At 41.7% G+C, this 24,336-nt stretch overlaps 1 protein-coding gene across 2 annotated transcripts in view; it reads left to right on the forward strand.

Moving 5' to 3' along the window:
- The first annotated feature begins 201 nt into the window (after positions 1–201).
- Positions 202–24,336, forward strand: part of zfpm2a (zinc finger protein, FOG family member 2a) — a 127,004-nt gene continuing 102,869 nt past the window's right edge. The window contains exon 1 of one of the 2 annotated variants that reach the window (XM_079641089.1): positions 202–637. In XM_079641089.1, the coding sequence (XP_079497215.1) occupies positions 598–637 (40 nt within the window). In that variant the 5' untranslated portion in view covers positions 202–597. The remainder of the gene's footprint in view (positions 638–24,336) is intronic. The other variant, XM_079641088.1, reaches the window with a different exon arrangement.

Here is a 24,336-nt window from a genome sequence, read left to right on the forward strand (position 1 = left end):
TATTGTGACTGCGATGGCTCATGTTGATCCCGGGCTGGAGCTCAGTGTGTCTCCATCTCCGTTTATATTTTCCCCAAAACACGCGCGCTAATTAAGACCGACGCTAATTAATAGGTGGGAAGTTTAAAGTAATTGTGGATCAAGTGAAGTTCACCGAGCTGCGGCTACGGTACCCGGGGAGGAACAAACCTTATCTTCAAACAAAAGCGCGAAATGCTTTCACCTCCCCAGTCAGTCCGTGCGGATCGCGGCGAAGCGCAGCCTCATCACGGAGCACGGTGCTGAGAAAGAGTGAGAGAGGGAGAGAGCAATAGAGATAGAGCAAAGGAGGGTGTGTATTCGTGTGTGTGTGTGTGTGTGTGTGTGTGTGTGAGGGAGAGAAAGCCACAGCCAGAGCCAGAGAAACGAGAAAGATAAAGGAAAGACAGACGGAACGATAGACTTGTGCGTAAAAAAAGTACCGGTGCCCCCCTTCTTCTTCTTTTTCTTTCTCAATTTACCATCAGACAAAAACCCAAAACCGGCTGCTTGGATGAACCAGAACCTATCGATCTGTCAGTACTACACCTGGATTCACTGACCAGCCGCACAGCAGGCATGTCCCGAAGGAAGCAGAGCAACCCCAGGCAGATCAGACGTAAGTTTATTTTGTCCTTTATTTCATTTTTTTTGAGCCGCTGCTCTGCGTCTCCGAGCTTTCCCAGAGTTTGCGGGGTTTTGTGGTGATAGTGACCGCAGAGGAGCTGATTCAGCAGCCCCTCATGTGTTGCCTGTCACGGTCCAGCTCCGTCCCTCTGCAGATAGGTTTGTGTTTCAAAAAGATGATTTACAATCCAAATCCCACCGTGCTGCCGGAGGAAAAGTTTCCAAGTTGTAGCAAAATCAAGTTTATTTGTTGTCCGTTTGATGGGACTATTGTAGTTTTCATCCACAATTGTCTATCAGCTACTTTGACTCTTTAATCACCATTCTTAATTCCAGGCCTTATTACATCCTGGAAGTGTACCACGTTATTGCTTTAAAAGGCCGATTTGCTTTTGAATTGCATTGCTATGAAATGTTTTATTTGTAGACACACTCGTGTCACACACACTCCATCATGTTGTTTACTTGCACATGGTGTCTTTGCATGAATACGTGTGCACACACTGCTATACAAACTCCACAGTAAAGGCTTTTTAAATATGAATCTTTATTGGCTGTAGCTTAGTATGGCAGTCAAAGTGTAGCACTAGCAAGGTATGAAATATTATAATTTCAATTCAACTGAACTCTATAATTGCAACTGAACTCTATAATTGCTCTTAACAGCACGTTTTATTCTGATTCTGATTTACACATATTTAATATTTTAAATGTAGTTTAAATGAAAATGAAATGGGAATATTGTTTTGAATGCTGAGAATATTAATACAGTAAAACATTATGGTGCAAATAAAACAAAAAGTGTGTCACTTTCACATTTCTGAATTATTGTCAACATATTTTATATTTTTAATAAGAACTTTTCATCATTTTATTGATTTTAAAGGGCCTGTAGAGCATCCTTAAATACGTAGTGATTGTTACACACACACACACCCACACATACCCAAACACACTCCAGCAGACATCAGTGTGTGTACAGTGTGTGTGTGTGTGTGTGTGTGTGTGTGTGTGTGTGTGTGTGTGTGTGTGTGTGTCTGCCGTTACTCCTGTCTGCTGCTGCCTGCTGTCCTGCCTAAAAAGCAGAATGGTTACTTTGGGATCAAAATATCAAATATCTAACCACTTCCACTGATTTGTGTCGCGCCCAGGATACTGTGTATCTGCATCGAGATATTAGGGAGAATTCAGAACTAAGGCAACATTTGTATGTGTGTGTCTGTGTGTGGGTGTGTGTGTTTGCATGTGTGTGTGTGAGGTCACATGCATGCATTCATGAGGGCATGTGCATGTTAGTATACAAATCTGTTTTAATACATTTGTGTGTGAACGATTCTGCGACACATGACATTTTTGTGTGTGTCGTGGTGTTTTGTTCTAATTATTATGGTTTCACTTTTGAAATATTTTTGGGGATAACATTTTTTAAGTTTTTAGGGCAATATGGTTTGGAATTTATAATTTGTTGTTGCCTTTCTGGTAACACAATTAGGATTTATGAGTGTTTCAAATTGTTTTTCAACAGTATCTATGATTTGTAAATATTCAATTCTAAGATAATCCAATTTAGCATTGTATTTATTAATATTATGTGAAAACGTTTTGCACTTATTTCTCATACAGTTAGAACACTTTGATTGCCATAAACTCAATATGGAAAAATATTTTTTTCAGAATCATCCTTTTTTATTAATTATCTTTGAGTTTGTACTTATGTATTTGTTGGCATCCACCACAAACCTGCAACCACTTTAAGTCAACAAAGAAGCATGACAACGTATGACGTGATTGGCCCACTCATCTCTGGACCAATCCCATCGTAGCATCCAAATTTTGTCGTCGAGCAAAAAGAGCGTCTAACGTTTGTGTGGTGCTTCGTGACCTGGCCTTGTGTGAATTAGTATGTCATGTGTAAGATCTTGTTAATATGGAGCCGCTGTGCAGTGGTATAATCAAGATAGTTAGAAACAGAAAAGGTCACTTGGAGCCTAGATCCTCTCTCCTACCCCGGGAACTCTGGGGAAAAAAAGGCAGGGGAGGCAGTGCACAGAAAGTCAGGCACAGACAGTCATTCTAAAGGACAAAAAGGTTGTTGGGCGCACTCCCACCGCCCCCTCCTCCTGCATACATTGGACCGTTATCTAAAATTGTGATTTATGCAGTATTTTAATATTTTGCTTATTCTTTCCCCTTGGGTGCTCTCTGAGCGGTGATAAAAAGGCGATGCTGAAAGAGCACCATTAATTTGCTCCGATGACTGGGGCGATAAGGCCAGATAATGGGAAAGATAAGCAGGGAAGATATACCATCAGAAACCCGATTATTACCATTAAAATTCCAGCCCAGCAATCTGCAGCTGGCTGATAATTCCTTCTCCGTTTCCACCACTTTGGATGATAAGGCAAAAAATAGTCACTCAGTGCTCCTTGATTAGGCTGCCTGGATATCCCGATAATACAGTGATAAATTATGTATTTTCCCCCCTTGTTTTTCCCCCTGAAACATTACATCTGATTTTTTTATATAGATATAAATATATATTTCTGACCCCCTTTTCTGTGTAACCCCCCTCCTCCTTGTTGCTTTTCCAAGAAAGGAAAAAAAAGCCATACACTTTTATTGTAATAAGAGTTAGATAGAAAGAGCAGATAGTGGTTGGAGGTGTTTTGTGTGGGAGCACATATCAATGTTATCAGCTCATCTCGCAGGGCCAGCTGCTAGCTGCTGTTGTTTTTAGCCTTATCACCCTGTGCCAATATGCCAATAAATTGCCCAGATTGTTAGCTGTTCCAAGGCGGGTCAGTAGAATTTGACAGGAATGATGAAAATATCGCTGATGCTCTGCGGATTGCGATTAGCTGCTGTAATATGATGTGTGAATTCCACCAAGCTCCCTCTCTCCACTATCCTCTCTTCTCACCCTCCCTCCTTCCCCTCCCTTCCACCCGCCCGCCCCCCCCCACCTCTTCCCTCGCCTCTCCCCCTGCTGCTGCTGCTGCTGCTGCTGCTGCTGGTGTCCATACCTCTATTCGCACTGAGAGGAGAACATTTTGATGCTTAATAGGAAGGGAAGATATGAACATGGCTGAATTGAAACCAGGCCCCTCAGAGTAATTTTTCTGTAAAATTGCCCCCCAAAGTTTCGCGGCATAAAGGGGAATCTGGATGATGTAGGGAGCGTGCCTCCGCCAGTGTTTATGGGAACATATCGAAGCGGCCCTCTGAGGCCATGTGCGGACGTCTAATGTCAAATGTGCTTATTAAACTGACTTAGTGCTCTCCCCTTTACTGTTGTCTTCTCCGTATGGACCCTCTGAGAATTCATGTTGCTTCCTTTCCTTACTCCACTCTGTCCACCCACCATCAGGCAGCGTACTGTAGTGATTACGCTGCTCTGTTACTGTAAGTTTGAACAGCACCGGAGCGGCTAGTGCACAAGTCCCCTGAGCTCAGCACCGTGTCACACTGTCCAAATGACTTGTCCTCTCACGTGATAGAGATCTGTAATGCTGCTCCATTGCAGTTACACAAATGTTTTGTTTTGACCCATAATGACCTGTGGTTAAAGTTGGAACAGGGGCTAGGGATGCTTTGGTAAATATGACCTGTTTTGTGCATTGTTTTTATATATTCGATTGTTCGGCCTTTGATGGAAACGTTGCTAATTGTGAGAATTGATTAATAGTTAATTCACTTTTTTAGCATCTCAAACATTGAGATTACCTTCCTTTTTGTATTCATAGCATAATGGAATAAATATATTTTTTATATTTTACTGTAAAAACAAAACATCAGCTTGGATCTTTTGAAACTGGACACTTTTCAAAAAATGTCTGGCATTTATGTAGAAAATTATCAAAAGTTTAATCGTTAAAAATATAAATACTAATTGCAGCCAATTATTTACTGCTCCTGTTTACACTGAGGTACCTTAAATAGAACACAACATACACACAACCCTCGGATTATTATAATTAGCCCCCCTGCTTTTCCCTGCTAGTCAGTTTAGAGCTGAATGACAGCCAAACAGCGTTCTCTGCGAGGAGCTAGAAGTCTGTTTTTTTTATCTTGGAGACCATTTTCTCCCATCTCCGCTCCACAGTTAATCTCTCCAACTCCTTAGCATAAGGCCACTTTATGTAATGTCAGCATACTGTTTACCATATCAGGTGACATTTCTATCTTTGAGGGGCATTTATCAGAGGCAGATTACAGTAGTAAGGGATAAGGGGAGTGTTTACTGAATTGTCTGCCAACATCCTGTATCTGAATTTGTGTGTGTTTGCTTGTGTATACATCGGTGCATGTACACTATGTGCAACGAGCATGTGTCTGTGTTTTTGAGCAGAGGGACCGGAGCTGCTAGATTTATTTTTTTTCTCTCTGGGAACACAACTCCATTTTTTCCCCCCTCGTTACTACGACTTAGTGTTCTAATATAGTGAAAAGCGTGCTAATGCTGTGGAAGTCGTAGACGCCGTGCTTCACCCTTGGCCCGTGAACGCTGGCAACTCCGGCAGTCAGATGTTTTGGGGGTGTAAAATCAAAAAATGTTTGCATGCCAGCCTCGCTGTATATTTAAGGGTTTCTCTTTCATTGGGTGACAATCACGGCTTGTCTCTTGTGTTTCTCTTGTTGATTTCTGTCAGAAGAAGAATGGTTGTTGAATGCCAACTTTCCCTCAAACATCTGTTCCCTGCCAATAACAGCTTGTGCCGTTGCCTCGTCTTAGCTGAAGGATCCCCAATTGCCTCCTCACTTTTGACACCGAACAACAATGCAGATGACTGTCGTTGTCGTCTTGTAATGTATTTTCTTTGCCATTGTGTCTACTTGTGGAGAAAGTATTCGCCGCGCTGCTGTTACTGCTTATGTCTCTGCAGCTATAGGGAGAGGAATGTATAGCAGTTGCTGCTTCCTTTGTTGCAAACAGAGCTGTGATGTGTGGATGAGCTGGATGGATTGACGGTGTGATCCTGTCGCTGCACTGCCTGGACAGCAGTGTGAAATGTGGGCAGGGTTGCAGCAAAGGTGGAGGTCACTTCCTCACGCCGTTTCCTCTTTATCTTCCTCTTTCCTGAATTCCACTGCTATTATTCCAATAACCGCCGCTGCAAGCATTGTGTTTTGATTCTGTCACAACCTGAAACAAAATGTTAATTTTAGCAATTTGTGCTAAACAAAAGCTAAATCTACTGTTGTGCATTTCCTCTTTGATATTACACTGGAAAAACTGAAATAGATCAAATGTGTTATGTCAACAAATGTTACATATGTTAGTTGTTTTTTGTTATAAGTTGAACCTTATTTTTTTTATTCAGACTTAATAATATTGCTTTCAACTAACCTAATACATTTATGTAAAATCTGTTGACATAATACGTTTAATTAAAGTCAATGTTTCAGTTTCCTCAGTGTACGCCTCACTCCTTTGACCGTATTCCTCTCTGTTTATTTAGATTTTATATCAATGACACCCATTGAGCCCCCAGGTAACAATTGACTTTCAGCCTGCTTTAAGTTAATAGCCTTGTCTCTTGGTTGTAGGGATCAATATAGGTATTAATTAATCACCATTATCAAGAGCGGGATCTGGTTCCATTTGTTGTTACATCAGCGAAATATCAATAGAGAAAGTGGACTCCCTGATCGTCATGGCAACTTCATCTCTTAGGTCAAAGAGAGTTTATCTTATCTTGCTGCCGAGAGTGGCAAACTGCTTAGGAATCTAGTTTAGACTCAAAGATCATTGATTTCAGCCTTTTTTTCACCCCCACCTCGTTGTTTCAGGAGAGACGGGGTGAAAAACAACAGAGAAAGGCGGCATTCTAATCACAACAGAGATGTAAGATTTAAATATTGATGTCCAAAGGCCATTGCAGCAGAGAGGGCCTCTGGTCTCGCTGTTGTTCAAGTACGTCCTTTTAAGATCCAGACAAAGCTTTGATTATCAGAGGTGTCACCGTGGAGTGCGTCTGTAGGCTGACAGTGAGGGGCTGCAGCCACAGAATGCTAACACGTCTACATCCTGGCATTCTGCAGGCCTCAGCTGCAGTGCATCCTGGTATCACTGTGTGTGGGGCGCAGGATATTATTGAGATGTGGTGATCTGAAAACACTGGCAACATTTTCTTTCATTATGCATCATCTTTAGGCACTTTATTCTTGTAGGTGATTATAGTCGTGCTTATTTTCACTAGTGTCGTTTTTGACCACTTTTCCAAAGATGGTTGAATTATTATATATTTTTTATCTTTATCTGCAAGGTAAGTACAGTTGCAACAAATTAGAAAAATAAGCACTTGTTTTTTTTAAATAATCTGTTTTTAGCATTAAAAGTCAAACCAAAGCAGTAATGTTGGATAATCAAGTAAGTACAAGCTTAAATAAAATACTCAAGTAAATGTACTTTTACAATTGCCTATAAGAGAACAAAAAAATTGTATTTTTCGGGCATATTGTGAGTTATCTGAAATTCAGTAAATGTTTCACAGAGGCATTGCACTTTCATGTACATGAGCACTGCCTTGAATTGAGGAATTTGACTAATTAGTAGTGCATGTTGTTGTCTAAAGTGGAGGGAGGTCTAGTGTGAGGTGTTTGGGGGGGGGGGGGGGGGGCAGGGCCTGCATGGGTGCTGCAGAATGCTCCTCAGGGTTGGAGCAAAGAGCAGGGGCACTGCCTGCTTTTTTTTTTTTCTTCCTCCTTCTTGCCTCTGGGACACAATTGCCTCATTTAACATTCTCTATTTGGCCCCTGCCAAGAGGGGAAATAGCCAGGGTGAGTAAGAGGGGCCGCCACACATCATGAATTCTTCTTTCATTTCACTTGCACAGTCCCTTTTCACCTTGCTGATGCACATGGATCAGGAACGGCGATATTGCTCAATTAAGGGGATTTCTGAGGTTGCTCCTGAGGTATTGCAGTTATTTTTGTGCCATGCCGAGGTTTTGATGTATCATGGATATGGATATTGAGTTCATCACATTTGTGTGATGCTTTGACATCTCCATAGCCCAGTTCTGCAACTCGCCTTAGTCAAGAAATAAAGTCTGTCAGTCTCCCATTTAAAGGGATGTAAACAACTTTTATGTCCGTATTAAGATCCTTTTTGTCTATTTCAGTCTAATTAGCCACAGTTCATCAAAAATATTTTAAATGGGATTTGTCAAAATAGGGATTTGACTGAATCTTGGACGAGGGAACGGAAGAGACTCCTGGAAATGTGAGTCACGTTTTGCAGCAGGCATTGTCATCATTTTGTCAGCAATATACAGTCAAATCCTTAGCCAAGCCTTGAGTTTGACTTCAACCACATATATTGTTTCAGTAATTAAAGAATTTCATGATTTATTTTCTTAATAGATGATAAAGAAAGGGGCTGATTTGGAGAACACCATTTCCTGTGCTGGCGCTCAAGAAAGTGACCCTAATAGCTGTTCGGTGTAAATCTCCAGCTTGGCAGGAATTACCGAGGATATATTTTAGGTGGGGGTAACACCATGCACAACTTTGCATTGGGATGAAATGCAGCCGGCTCTATAGTTAAGGGATAGATGGATTAAGTAACAAGCTTTTCAGTTCAATTTGTACATCAGCATTTTCCGCCCGACGGACGCAACAAAACGCATCGCATCTTAAAGCCTCAGCGGAAAATCGCTAATGACAAAGCTTTGTAAACAGATAAACAATTTATGTCAAATATGCTGAAAATATAAAACAAACTTCAAAACATGTTAATACTTTAAAGAGGCTGTGTTTTTGATTTGCACCATTGCAAAGCTGCTAAAGCTGTTGACAGCACAGCTTACACATCATGTGATCAGAGGCCTATCTGCCTGCCTGTGATTAGCTACGGAGCACCGCTACTGAAATAACCTTAATAGAGCCTTCTGCACACAAATAGCGATCGATTATTTACTGTAAATCATGCAAATCACATTAGATATTGGACATTGACGAAACAGAGTGACGTGTTGAAAAAGTGCACGTCTCCTGCTTCTTATTATTTCAAAGCCGGCTTTTGTGAAGTGACAGAGTAAACATCCGGAGAGAAATGCAGCCGCTATTATTTCAGAATCAGCCAATTTTCTCTCTCTGTGTATTTCAGAGAATGCTTATCTGGTAATTACTAAAAACTGTTGACATTGAGCAAGTGCTGTAGCCAACTAAAATGCCTTTTTGTCTTATGATATCAGATTGGATTTTTATCTGAGGTTCACGCAATCACGCATTCCTGAAAAGCAAAGATAACTGGCTCAAACTCCTTATTTCCACCATGAGTGCAGAATTAAGAGCCTCATTTTGAAAATAAATCCATTCATTACATCCTCTGTTCATTTCTGTTGGTGATAATATGTTCTTTCCTTCTGGTTTAGACTACAGAGTGAATCTCCAAGACATACATTTGACCATAATCAAGTTTTTTAAGCTTCAGAAACAGGATAACAACTGGGTCAGATGATAAGCCTGGGCAAAACAGGGGAAAAAAGCCTCCTGTGATAGACGAGGAGAAAATCTGATTGATTGATGTCTGCTGGCTCTGCCGCCATCACACGCAGCTTGACAGTTAGTTTGGGATCAGATGATTTCACTCTTCAGATTGGGGTTGAGGGGAAGCTAGGCAAATATGAAGGACACAAAGGTCAATGGCTTCTCTCCTCCTCTCTGTATCTATCTCTGCCTGCAATAGCTTGCTTTGACAAACTGTAATATGTTGCTAAGCTTTGTGGCAGCAGGACACATGGTCATAGTTTGTACTGTAATATCCTATTGCAGTAATCTCACAGGGAATGATTGAAAGTGCTGCAGGAATCTGGTACGAGCAGAGACCCGTTGACATCATCAGCTGCCGTGGACTGGCAGATGTCTCCTGACTTGTTTGAACTGAATTTTCCCATGGGATTGAATAAGTTAAACAACAGCTTTGACTCAGAGTGAATCTGTTATTGTAAGAAGGATCTGATAAGACGGCACCGTATTATGAGTTTGTGTATCAAAGAGGCCAAAAATGGAATCTCCAGCGAGTGTCTCTCTGTGGTTTCGGAAAAAAAGACGAACATGGAACTGTGACAAAGGATGATTGGATGTATATTGTAAATAAACACCCAACTCTTTTGCCATTGCCTCTCGGTATCTGCGTAAAGACGTTCCATACAACATTTCATCTGCTCTCGCTGCTCAGATCCTGTATCGCTCAGATGAAGTGACAAGAGTTGCTCTCGGTTTGACCCTGTGTGGCAAAAATAACATTAACACTTGGATTAGGTTTAAGCTAAACAAACTCTAGGAAGATGTTTTTGGTAAGAAAAAGCTGCAATATTGTCATCATAATTTTGTACTTTTTTCTAAAGAGGCCTTATAATGCTTTTTGGGGCTTCCCCTTCCCTGTACTCTGTTGTATAGGTTTTTTGTGCATCCATTGGACTCCTTTGTTTTCTTCTGTAACATAGTGACATCACTATTTAACACTTCTTTTGGCTAGTGCTTCTGCTCCAACACATTGTACATGATAGGCTAATTGGGGACATCTCTAAGCGGTTGACCTACTGTATCACAACAGAGCCGGTCAGATGACCAATCAGAGCAGACTGGGCTCTGGTTTCAGACAAAGGGTGAACAGAGGTGCTGCAGAACAGGCAGTATGAGAAAGATAAAGAGCTTTTTGAACATTAAAGAATGGAGACATGTCACAAAAAATAGAAATATGAACCTGGAAATGAGCATGATAGGGCCCCTTAAAGTAATAGTATACCTACTATTGGGCAAATTAAATTCCAATTTTTTTACTTTATTTAGACTACTTAAGATCTTGCTTTTAGATAAACTTAAGTATTCAAAAGTACATTTTGTTTTCTAATGTCCACCATTGTTGAATTGTTGTCACAATGCATTTGTAGACAGCTAATGAAAGCACCTTAGAACCAGTAGAATACATTAGTTTTAGATGATGCTACAAAGCCAATAGAAATGCCTCTGTTACTGTCCACCACTGCCTTTAGATATTGTTAGAAGCTGAAATTAAATAAGACGGGCCTTGGGTGCCCATTGTGATGTCTGTGATATTAAATCGAAGGCCTTGGTTCCTCCATCTCCAATAGACATGTCCATTAGCTTTGTATGGGGGACTGCTTTCAAGATCAAGGTCTCACTTGTAATGAAGTGCCTATGCAAATGCAAGTCAAATTCCACTATTGTGAATCACTTGTTTTAATCAAGTTTTTGCTGAAGGAAATGTAGCCTCCATTCAGAGCCACTAAACAATAAAAAAAGGATAATCCGAAGACAATCCCCATCCAAATGGAACCGGACATCATTTAGGGGAAGAGACAACAACTCTTTGTTTGTTTGAAGTGGCTGATATGACAACCTTCTTGTCAAAGACTCAGGGCGAATAAAAGGGATTTGTAATTACCATAATTATCTTTTATATGTTTTCACCTAATGATGTCCATTAAATGCCTGAGGCTTCATTTAGAGGCTGCCTCGCTGTAGGTTGGCATAGACTCATAATACAGCATGTTACATTTCACGGCGCACCAGTAATGAACTTCTTTCATCAAAGATGTTTATCGCGCAGTGCTTCTGGGGGGAAAAGCCAATATACTTGAGCTTTTTGTTACAGTTGGATTATAACAATTCTCATAGTTCCCACTTATCTTTCAAATTTTCTCTACATGTGATATCAACCCAATTGGCTTCATGTCTAAACAGGATGGCTCTCTAATCTAGACCGCTGTTCGTTTCATGTAAAACATCTCATTTTGTGGCTTAGGCTGGTGGCTGTCTTATCGTTACATAATTCGCTGCCCTCGCCGTGATTTCTTTGTGGCAATTTATTTAAATTCCCCCATGTTTATATATTTCCTGTCTCCTTTCATTCAACATGATTGCCTTTCATAAGTTCAAAGACTCATCTTCAAGACTTTTGGTAACTTTCGCAGATAGGAATTCACAGTGGGGAGAAGGAGAGAGAGGAACAAAATAAGCTATTTTGTTGGAGAGCAGGAGAGGAGTGTTAGTGCATGTCCATCTCTGTCTCGAGGCCTAATCCAGAGGTTGAACTAACCCCCGATGAGAACGCAGATATAGCACTCTAACAGTCCACACCTCAGCAAGTAAGCATTGGTGAGATCATGCCTGAGTACGTGTGCTGTTCTGCTGCCGCGCTAAGGCCCCTCAGTCCTGCATGTGGCTCTGCTCCTGTGGTTGCTTTGGTCTTTGTCCGCCACCTATCAGCATATCAGCAGTGTCTCTGAAGCCCAGTTGTATAATGCACCATTTATGGCTTTGTGGAGGGAGATGGCGGTCGGGCGGCGGAATAGCTCCAGGCCTTCCCCTCAGTGAGTGGATTAGCGGCGGCCTGCTTTAGCACACACTGCCGCGGTGTGAAATCGGCCCCGCTTCGGCGCCGGCGATGAATCTCCCTCTCTCTCCCTTTTCTCTCCCTTTTTCTCTCTCTCTGTTTCCTCACCTCCATGCAAAGCCTCTCCCGGCCATCTGTGAAATGTGGAAACTCTGTGTCTAAGTTGAGTTCAGATCCCATCCCCTCCGTCAAGCTGAGGCCAGGAAGCAAATGGGCAGGCAGTCGGTGGAGGAAGGGAGGAGGGAAGAGAGGAGTAGGGTGGCGGTGGTGGCGGTGGTGGTGGTGGTGGTGGTGTGTGTGGGGGGGGAATCAGCTCACTGATGTCGTGCCGCGTGTGCAGGAACCCTGCCTGTTCTCCGCGGGCGAGTTGGAGGAGGGTCCATGCCTGGGTGCCGGCCCAGAGATCTCTGGTTCTCTGGACGTGTGTGTGTGTGTGTGTGTGTGTGTGTGTGTGTGTGTGTGTGTGTGTGTGTGTGTGTGTGTGTGTGTGTGTGTGTGTGTGTGTGTGTGTGTGTGTGTGTGTGTGTGTGTGTGTGTGTGTGTGTGTGTGTGTGTGTGTGTGTGTGTGTGTGTGTGTGTGTGTGTGTGTGTGTGTGTGTGTGTGTGTGTGTGTGTGTGTGTGTGTGTGTGTGTGTGTGTGTGTGTGTGTGTGTGTGTGTGTGTGTGTGTGTGTGTGTGTGTGTGTGTGTGTGTGTGTGTGTGTGGAGGCGAGACGGTGGCACAGTTCCCCTGAGCCCCTGCCCAGTCCTTTGAAGATAAGATGGTGATACAGAGTCCCTTTCGGTACGTCGCTAACCGATGGTCTTTGTGCGACACACATGCCTCTCTCCTTTGGAGCCTGCAGCTAAAACACCTATGGTCTTTACTGAAACCAATCGCCTGTATTGCCGCAGGTCAAATTAGATTATGAATAGCTGACAAAATCCTAGATCGCACATTTAGGATTTTTTTTTTCTTCACCATTTCATGCCGATAATGTAGACTTCTGCAGAAGTTGATATTGTGGTTATATTTTATTCCCCTAAAGCCGAGAAGAATCACTTTCCTCATACAGCCGCTGCAGACTTTTGCTGAAAAGATTTGAATGACTTGTCTTGTCTTGGTTGCAAACACCCCAACAACTATGATCACATTTTAATCAAAATCTTGCTTATTTCTGGTGGTGCACAGAACTGCCTGATGTGAACAAATGTACAAATGTTCACTCATAAGAAGGGTCTCAACAAATTAGTATCCAAAAAGCACATTTGTATTCTGATAATGTAGTCTTCTGCTGAGGTTGATATTGTAGTTCTATTTGATTCCCCTCCACCGAGAAGAATCACTTTCCTCATACAGCCGAATTAATTTTTTCAGTTTTCCATGGCAACGAGTTGTCATCTTAACTGATTCCTCTGCTATCTGCACTGCTCTTGATCATGACAGTTTCTCCTCTGCATTTATAAGCATATTTTGCTGGCCCTCGCAGGCCAATTCTCCCACTCCTGGCTCTCCACAGCAGCTTTTCACAAGAGCCACCATCATAATCAGGCTTTTGAGTTATGAACTCAATATTCTCTTTACTTTTTTTCCCCTCTATCCTGTGGCTTTGGGGTTCTGATCTGTGCATAATGTCTTGTGATTGCATGGCATTATGGTGGTTTGGAAAGCCTGAATGAAGGCCCAGCCACGCATCATCTTTCCATAGACAATGTGGATCTCTGTGTCCCTCTGAGCTCATCAGGGATGGGGCGTTGATTGCTTTTTGATACCCCTCCAACGTGGATGAGGTCCTGCATACATCAGCTAATTAGAATGTACTTATAGTGGTGTGTGTGTGTGTGTGTGTGTGTGTGTGTGTTTGTGTGTGACAGACCCAACACTTCTCATCAGATCCTCCTCAGCCCAAGTGCTCCAACCACACTCACTAAAGGCTTTATCAAATTCTCGACAAGAAAATAAAAGAGGGTGGGAGGGATAGGGGGGGTTCTGTGTGTGTGGGATTTGATGTCAGGGAAAAATAAAACACAGAAAATAGAAAAAAGGGAGATGTAAAGCGAGTTTTTGCAGTACATTCCCTAAACCCACTTTATACACAACACATAGGGAACATGTGATGACAGCTGTCCGGTTTAAACCATACAGAGATGACTTTGTTTGGGGAGAAACCACCTCGCTACTGTTCCAGACCACATTCAGAAGAGTCTGACATGAAACCGAAACGTTGACTTTAATTATATGTATTATGGCAACACATTTTACATAACTGTATCAGGTTAGTTGAAAGCAATATTATCAAGTTTATATAAAAAATATGAGTTTCGACTTAATATTATTGCTAAACACAATTGTAAAATGTGTTGATATAATACATTCAGTGTACTGGCAGCGGTGGAGTTAACTTCAGCTCATGTGGCTAATGACGCCCGCTTAGCTGGAAGCTGTGAATGGATGGCACAGCGGCGGGGGGGGAGGTGTAGCAGCTAATTACGCAGCACAAATGACTGAGTGGTATCGTCCCGTGCACCTTGATGATATTACGCTGGCGGAGCGTCAGAGAAGGAACTGGGGAAAGTTTTGCCGTTGCCTCACTGACTCTTTGAATTGTTGGATTGTTTAACGAGGCCGTATTAGTCAAACACACACCAGCTCGTTTCCTTCTGCAAAACACACACACACTCCGAGCAAGGCTTGGAGAGTGCAGGTAACAAGATGATGTAATCAGGATACAAAAATTCCTATTCTATTACAATTACGTTAAACAAAATATGGATCAGATTCCTGTTACATTTACAAAAAAACAGGATTACAGTGTTGCAATACTATTATCTTTTCAATTTACACACGGCATCTATTGCACGTCTGTCCGTCCTGGGAGAGGGATCCCTCCTCTGTTGCTCTCCCTGAGGTTTCTCCCATTTTTCCCTTTAAACTGTGGGTTTTCTCTGGAAGTTTTTCCTTGTACGATGTGAGAGTCTAAGGACAGAGGGTGTCGTATTGTCATACTGATATTCTGTACAAACTGTGAAGTCCACTGAGACAAATGTAACATTTGTGATATTGGGCTATATAAATAAACATTGATTGATTGATTGATTTTGAAATAAAGATTGATATATTATAGGTAGAATGAATTTTCTTTATGGTTAGGCTAATTTAATTCTTCTTTTTTTTAAATATATTATTTTATTGCAGTGGGTGGGCACAAAATAAAGCAGTGTATGCTTCTGATTAATGTATTGAGCTAAAACAGCATTTGTAAACTATTACTTTTACTACATTTTTTATATGAAATATCTTGTTTCTTCTGTTCTAAGGTCACGGTAAAAACATTTTATTGTTATCTATTCTCTCTTGTTTTTATTTTCATTGCATCTGATAATCCAAAAGTGATCAGATTACATTTGATACTGAGATTAGGATACTACTTACATTGTTTTGACATGTAACTAGTTATTGTAACGGATTACATTTTTAAAGCCCTGCTCCTAGCTCACGTCCTAGCCCATGCTATGATCTGTGGAAGGTGCTGGAGAGTGTCTATATATTTCATAAAGGCATCCTATTACACCCCCATGGCTTGTGGGGAACAGTGCACTGTGGTGTAGTCCCCGAGCCGCGGAGAATAAAGTGTAGGACGTGGCACTGGAACAGAAATCTAACTGCTGTTTCCTCAGGTAATCTTGACTTGGATCTTAATTCCAATAAAGTGTTTTTTTCTTTTTTCACAGCATAAGCCAGATCCAAGCAAGAACACTCCACTCGGTATTTCTGCGGTCATACTTTATTGAATATCATTTCAGATAAGAGGTGTAATCCTTTGGGTGGAAGTGATGTATATTGACCAGCTCTGTGATAGTGATACAGTCAGTCTGTGATCTGAATGTGGTAAATAACGATTTGTGTCGTCAGCTCAATTCGGGTGGAATATTGAAAACTGCCCTGTTTTTTGTCCGTCTCCAACTTTGTGCGACTCTGTCTGGATTTTTAAACTGTCACTGCAGGTAGTTCTTCTTTCTGTTGACTACAGACGCAACTGAATGCTAAATACATGAATGACACGATGAAAACGGCAATCAATTAGCTCATCAATCACTCAATCAGATCCGTGATAAAAGCCTTTGAGCAGCTGTCAGACTGATATATATTGTTGTGCTCATTCATGTCTGCGGCTGATACGCGCTTCAGTGGTGGTAGACGTTTCCAGCCTAAATATAAAAAAATCCTCATATTTAGTTAAAGTTAACACTCAAGAGATCAGTAGATTTTTTAATGTCAGTAGCTTGCCAACACAGAGAAGCAGCACCACAACTATCATCACCAAATGTTGAACAGAACTGCATAGTGTTCACAAATCAAAAATCAGGGCAAAGAAGCAATGCAACAAATAATAAATTAACAAGATTTAACTATTTAAAAAAAGGTATAAATCGGTTTCTTTACAATTATATTTTTATGAACATATTTGTACCTGGAATAAAAACTAATGTCAGTGTTTTGTGTGATAAACAAAAGCATCTCTTTACATAAAAATGGTTAAGCCATTACCTTGTATCTGCCTAAATAGGACAATATGATCATTGTATACTTTAATAATTTGCCTAAACACATTGTAGCAAATACAGTGTTATATAAATGCATCACACTTTATAACCCCTACATATGTTTTCTAAGTAATATCTTGATTTGCAAAGTCATTTATTAATGTAATAGAGGTCTACAAGTAATGTACAGTAGCAGGGTTGCTATTTATTTAAATGCTATGTCAAGATTTGTTCCCATCTTTACAATTCACGTTAAACTCTACACAATCATAATTACTGTGGGATGTTTGTTTTGGCCGTGAAACACCTATAGCATTAGAGTAAATCCTCTCCTCTCTAAACAGAGTGTAGTGGAGTTCAAGCGGTGAGCCGGGTCACTGGGGTCAGAACGACACAGTTACAGTCTCACCTCTCCTCCATCAGTGCACAGCAGCCCTCTCTGTCCCAGCATGCCTCATTTCATCAGGGTTTGTTTTATCTTGACTGGCCAGGCACATGACCCCGGAGCACTGATAGTCCAATAAGACTGCAGGAGATCACCGAGGTATTGTGGGGACTGAAACATAACTAAACCGCGGTTAACTTTCCTTTCCTTTTTAACTTTGTGTCTTTCTGCTAGCGTGTGTGTCTGCTAGCAGGTGTGTGTGTGCGTACATTACTGTGTTGAGCAAAAGTTCAGTTCGGAAATTTCAGAAAATCCTGGAATGACACTTGAATGGTGACAGATGTAGCATGAAATATGTATCACGAATGAAATGCAAATTCATCTTTGAAGCCATTTTCTAAGAAATATAGAATATTCCAAAGTCCGGTCGAGCTAACACATCTAATATTAAAACACAAGAAAGAAAGAAATGACTGGCTCACAACTGTTCAATTCCATGTGCCTGCAGAGAGTGCCATGTTTACTTTCCTTTGCATAGAAGAAGAGGAATGAGCGCTCCGGGTTTCCTGTAAAGACAAACATGAAAGGAATCACCGAGAGTTCTTTAGGTCCTTTCTCTTGTGTTGTTGTGTGTAATGCAGCTGCCTAACTGCCTAGGTAGTCTCTGCCATCTGACTGCTGTTTGAAGTCAGCAGAAGTCGACAATATTTGCTTTTCAGCAATTCTCGCCCACTGTGTCTCTCTGTTGCGTTTGAAAAGTGTGACCAGTGTGGAGTCTATCAGTTCGCTCCTTGGAAGAAATGGCTCAAATTGGGCGTTTGGTTCGTCTGCGGTTTGACGATGAGGTCCTTAAAGGGGTCGGTGTTCATTGTTGTTGCGGGGTGATTGGCAGCGGTGGGAGGGCGGAGGGGGTGAGCAGTGATTGGGGAAGTTCGACTCAGAGTGGGTGCAGGGTGCCTCAGCTCAGACCTGCTGGGGTGCGATCTCACCAAAGCACCAAGTGTGGGCCAATCTCAGTCAAACACCCAAACCAAAAATAAGTGACAGAGGGGAGACGAGAGAAGAAAGGGAAGAGGAAAGGTGCTAACAGTGCCAGACAGAAACAGACAGCGATATTCACCAAAAGTATGCTCATGGTTTGTATTGTTCATAGGGGATGGCCGATTGATCCATACCAGTGCTAGAATACTTTTAAATGCATTTTTTGAGGAAATAAACATGAAAAAACTGAAACGTTGACTTAAATTAAATGTTTTTACTCATTGAATTTCACATTACTGTATTAGGTGGGTTGAAAGCAATAATATTAAGTTGAACCTAATATTTGTTATATAAAATTCATAGTATTGCTTTCAACTAACCTATTACTGTTGTGTGAAATCTGTTGACATAAAACTCCTTATTAAAGTCAACGTTTTAGTGTTTTTAGTGTATGTCAACCAATGTATCAAACCTTTTAAGAAATATATACTTTTGATAAAATGTCTAAAATGAGCTACAACCATCAAGTATCCAAGACTAAGAATCTCAGCAACTATTTCTTTGCAACTTTCAATACTCATTTCTAAGAAGATATTTTAATTTATTCTCCAAAACTACTATAACATGCATATTTGGAGCTCCTCCTTTGCGTCACCTTCTTTGCTGTTACATACAGTCTTGGCTGTATAGAACCCACGAAATGACCAGATGCAGCACTGCCTATTCCCTATGTACTGTACTGTGTTTTTTCCTAGCGTACACATCTTTGTGGGTTTTGAAGCCCAATGTGCATTTCCTAATGGCATTATCCAGTGGGTGTGTGAAAGCTGCTCCTTTTCTCTAGTGGGGTTGCGTGTGGGTGGGTTAGAGGGGAGCCTGGGAGGCTGCTGAGACCCCGGCGTTATCAGCACCAGATGCAGGTTGACTTCAGACTTTCAATGGAAGGTAAAGAGAGAGAGGCGGGAAATTAATGAGTGCCATAAAGCCAGCAGGATAAATAATTAGCCAACTGGTCCTAAGATCCGTCCCTTCATTAGCAGCCACAAATAAATTCTCCTTGCAAAGTTTGTTCGTCAAAACTGCAGCCTGATCCTTTCTTTTTTTACATTTGTTTTTTGTCGCATGCATGTGTGCATTTTTAAGATTTGTTTGTTGCTGTTTTGCTGCGCCGTCCTTCTTCATTTGTCATATATATCCGAGTGACAGGTTTCTCTGTCCTGCCGCCGGTAATTGGCCGGACCGGAGCTTCCCTCCAAACGTGTGCAGCACAGACAGACAGAATAAAAGACAATTCAGCTGTCATGACTTTCTTCATAAATCATCTGGATGAGGGTGTCATATTTGTGTCCACATTTTTTTTTCGAATAATCAGAAGGATATAATGTTGCTTGTTTACTCGTGGCTGGTGTTCACCATTTCTAGAAACAGCTAGAAAACACATTGCTTTGTACAGATACAGAGGCAGACGTGCCTCAAACCCGCATTTATGTCGGACAATTGATGTCATTGCACTGAGCTGCTGCTGTGCCGTGCCCCTCGTCAGGATCAAAGCTAATTTTTGCTGCATTAGAGGACACTTTGTGCCAGTGTGCTGTGTGTTCATCTGGAGTGTTTACATGCGGTTCACTCCCCGAGGATTTTGTATTATTGTTGTCACACTATATGGAGCACAGCCACTCGTATTGTTCTAATACTCCACCGGTAGATTTGAAAAGAGCTGAGCATCCACGGAAAGACTTACATTATCCTCCGGTCTTTGATCGCTATTCATGTGTCTGGGCTAAGTAATCTTCCACACTAATCACATTCACAGATATAAATAAACAAGTAATGCTCTAAACGAGAGGGAGCACACGAGTGAACATCCAGAGGATTATGGTAATTTGTGGATAAATGGAGTTGTTTAAAAAATCTGACTTTTATATTCGAAAAAGTTACTTTTCTTAAAAAAATAAGAAAATGTTTTCACTCCATGAAACAAGAGAAATTCATCAGTAAATTGTATTTCACTCCAAATGTCTAATTTTTTTGGCAGATTTAAACAGAAAATTCTTTTTTTAAATGTTACATTGTTCTATATGGTGCTCCCTATAAAAGCCAAATTCCCCTGGGATTAATTTAGATGATTTAGTCACTATTGATTTACAACTGGTTGAATATAAACCCCAAACACTAACCCTCCGAATCAACATGGCCCATATTGCCGATTGATTTTTAGGACATTGCTCTTTTTTCTCATCTCTTCCAACTTGACATTTGGAAAGTCAGAAATCAATTATGTCTCCTTCCCAAATGAAAGGTGGAAAAAACTAGTTTATGACTTTAAAGTCAGCCTAGCTCGCCTTTGACACGGCACATTACAAAGGGAAAGGAAAATCACACTGCATACCTGATCCATACAAAAAAAAAGCCTTTGAAATGGATTGCTGGGTGGGATCCAGTCTGGCACAAGTCATGGCATTGATGGCACAGCCCCTGGGCGCAGGGATACTTGGCCTGGACAAGACGGTAGCTGGGCCCGTATCAGTGGGCACGGGCCCATCCTCCGGGAGCTCCTAAGCCATGCCGTCTGAAGAAGAACTGATGGGGTTGGCAGCACATATGGGCATGCTACGGGTTTTATTTCAGTGAAAAACACTCCCGATGTTATCCCCTTCAGCAGCAACATCGGCGAGGTTGATTGAGAAGATTGTGTTTCACAGGGGAAGAGAAAAACTCTACAAAACAAACTTTCCTTTTGTCCCATCTGCACCGTTTCTTTACTTTTACAAAGCCCGGGTTTGCACATCTAATTGCAAAGCACCGTTTCTATCGTCCATATTGCGTCAAGGTGAACATTTGTTCCGGCTAATTGGAAATATTGCCTTCCCTTGCGCGCAACATCAGCCTATCACAAACGACGTTGATATGATAAGCATGACTAGCCTCCACTGTTCTTTCAAAAACCGAGACAGGAAGTTGACAGCTGCAACAGTTTTTCAGTAATAGTTACTCGATAACCATCCACGGGGTAATGAAACTTCCACCTTTGATGAGAAGTTGAAAAGAGAGTGTTTGGCTGTTGGCTTGGCAGAACATTAGACATGGCTGCGAGGCAGGCGGGGGCAGCGAGGGATCGAGCCGTTTTAATAGGGCTCATCCAGAGGTGACGGGAGCACCGCATGCACTGAACTGGAGGTGTGAGCCGGGGCTGCCAGTACATATCTTTTGTCTTTCATTATCTTTATTTCCTTATTATTTTAAATGGCCGGTGTGTGTGTGTTTTTTTTTTTCTTCACTAGAAGCTTTTTTGATATCCATTTAGATTGGAGCTTCATTAAAAAACCTCAGACAATGGAGTGACTTCTAATTAAGAAGCGCCGCATCTGGCCCCTGGCACCCTATCCCGTTGTTCCATCTATTTTGCTGGGGAGAATTCATTTGTTTCTTAATTAAGAAAAACACCAATAGCGTGAAAAATCTGCTTATGGTACCTGAATCCTAATTAGTTAAATAGTGAGGGGAAGGGGGAAAACACATTCCAGCAGCCCTAGAAATGAACTCGGAGCTGATAAAAATGAACTAACTAGCCTCGCATAAATCCAAGCTGTGGAGAAAGTGTACCATCATTATGGTAAGACAATATGCAAACTATCTTCAAAGAAATCAAATTGCCGGAATGTTTTCATTTGCATGTATTAACCATTAACATAATGAGGAGAAGTGACATTGGACCCGGATTGTGTGTCTGTTCGGATTGATAACTCATGCTGCATCTGCAAATAGTCTCCTCTGCAAAATTATGCTAGCAGTCAAATCAGTGTTGAACTGTGGAGGGAGAGGGAGAGTGATGGAGGGAGAGGAGGGAGAGTGATGGAGGGAGAGGAGGGAGAGGAGAGAGTGGAGGCTTCTGCTTTTTTCCCCGTTTTATCAGGGAGCTCTGTGCAAACCTGCTGCAGTGTTGAATCGGAGCCATCATCCTCTGACAGCTATCCTTAAACAGGAAGGGGCTGCGAGTCATTGTCTCTAAGGCTCTGAGGAAAGCTGCTGTTTGTGTGTGAGTGTGTGTGTGTGTGCGCGTGTGTGCCCATGTGTGCCCATGTGGCTGGAATTGGACCTCGAGTGGGCACACTTCACACTCCCTCCCACCCTTCGTACATATCGGACACTGCACACACACGCCTGCACACTGACTCTTGCATACATGTGTTGTCCTCCCCCCGTGCCCTGAAAACACACACACACACACACACACACACACACACACACACACACACACACACACACACACACACACACACACACACACACACACACACACACACACACACATCTGAGTGCTTCCAGGATACCAAAGGCTCACTTATCTGCTCCATAAAGACTCACCATGGCCCACATTGGCGAGTTGGCGGGCAACCAGCCAAGTCCACTGTGTGTTCTCCGACTGCAGGCATCATGCAAAACACCGCACTGTCTTCAATATTCAAAATAATTTCTCTAACATGCGTCTTCCCAGGATCAGCCTCTTAGGTCAAATTATTCAATTAAGTGTCTGTTTATTACTGATACCAAAGCTGGGTGGCGGCTCTACTTATCACCTTTTTTGCAGATTGGTGTTCTCGCGGAATACCACCATAAAGATTGCCTTGGCTGTAATTAAAATGGCACAGAGACAAATTTGGCGCAGGGCTAAGACACAGGGAAATGAAGGAGGTAGGGGGGGAATGGCACGGGCTACATTCTGTTATCCAATGGAAAAAGTTAAGGCTGGAGAAGCAGCAACATTGTTGTCAGAACGCCACTGTGCGCAACATACAGAGGTGGAAGAAGTACTCAGATTTGTTACTTAAGTAGATGTACCTATACTACATTTTTAAATTACTTTGTTACAAGTCAAAGTCCGGCTTTCAAATACTTACTTAAGTAAAAGAGTTTGCATCAAAATGTACTTAAAGTAACAAAAGTAAAAGAACTCTTTATGGCGTAATGGCCCATTTCTGAATCTGGTATATATTGAGTTACCATTCTGATTATTTATGTGTTTTTTTTATCACAACTGATAATGAAGAGCTCATTTGTATAACTTTAATTACTGTTGCTCGATATCTTTACTAGGGGTCGACCGATTATCGGCCTGGCCGATTATCGGGGACGATATTCCGTATTTGACCGATTATCGGTATCGGCTTTTTTTTTAATCAAATTGCCGATAAAACTTTGGCTCTCATGTGGCCGTTTCTCTGGCTGCAGTCACCACTCTCTGTACACAAGCAGTGTCCCGCCCACAGCGCTATCTGATAGGCTATTACTGAAGTGTTAATTAACACTGAAGATTTTCCGGGCAGGAGCCAGCCAGAGAGGCGGGGCCGGCGGGACCTCCTCAGATTACAGGCAGGTGTGAATAACGCAGACACAGACAGAGGCGCTGGGCGGCAGAGCCATACATGTGTTTCGAAGGTAAATCAGTTGAAAGCCGAAGTTCAATAAACATCCCAATCCCCTATGCTGAAGTTGCAAAAACACCACGATCTTATGATCCAATTCTATCAGTTTCCCAGTTACACAGGGACGCGGGAAGTCAGTCAGAGTTGGGGGTGTCTCGCAGCGGAGTAACTGGTGCGGAGGGGGGGGGGGGGCGGCGAGTGGAGCCTCGCAGTTTTTCAGGTTGATGTGTGAAGCTCATTAGCTAGCCAACATGTATCTAGCAAATGTTCAGCAACATATTAGAAGTGCGGCTACTAGACTAACGTTAGGTCTACTGTAATAGCCTCACTTTGAATAGTTTGCAAAACATTAGCTAGCACTAGTGTTTTGCAGTTGCTAGCAGCTTATTGGGATTTTATGCTAGATACACAGGCATTGTTTTGATATAATAAATTAAGCATTATTGTTCGTTAAGCATGTCAGCCTGCAGCCCCACTTTTAACTCTGGCTCTCTCTAACTCATTGCAGATGGCTGCACTAAAAAAAAGGGCACAGAGAGGAAACCAGTTGTGAGATGTTTAAAAGTTCATTGAACATAATATATGCTTAAATGCATTTCAAATAAGTTGTGTTGGAGTTTGTGTTATTCTACATTTTGACACCAAGATTTTCAGATTTTACTGCAAATGTATATTGGTTCCAAATATCGGTTATCGGTCTCATTGATTACTAATAATCGGTATCGGTATCGGCCTTGAAAAAGCCATATCGGACGATCCCCAATCTTTACCCATACATATATGTCAAAGTTTTATTAAATCATTGACTCGGATTTTGTATTAGCTAATAATCTAAAGCTTCAAAGTAACTAGTAACTAAAAGTTGTCAAATAAATGTAGTTTATTGTGTTTTTACAATATTAGCTTCTAAAATGTAACGTAGTCGGAGTATAAAGTAGCATAAACGGAGAATAGTCAGGAAATGTACTTAGTCACTTTCCCCCACTGGCAACATAGGCAGGTAAATATAACAAT

This window comes from Notothenia rossii (assembly GCF_949606895.1).
Source record: "Notothenia rossii genome assembly, chromosome: 7".
NCBI classification, from domain to species: domain Eukaryota; kingdom Metazoa; phylum Chordata; class Actinopteri; order Perciformes; family Nototheniidae; genus Notothenia; species Notothenia rossii.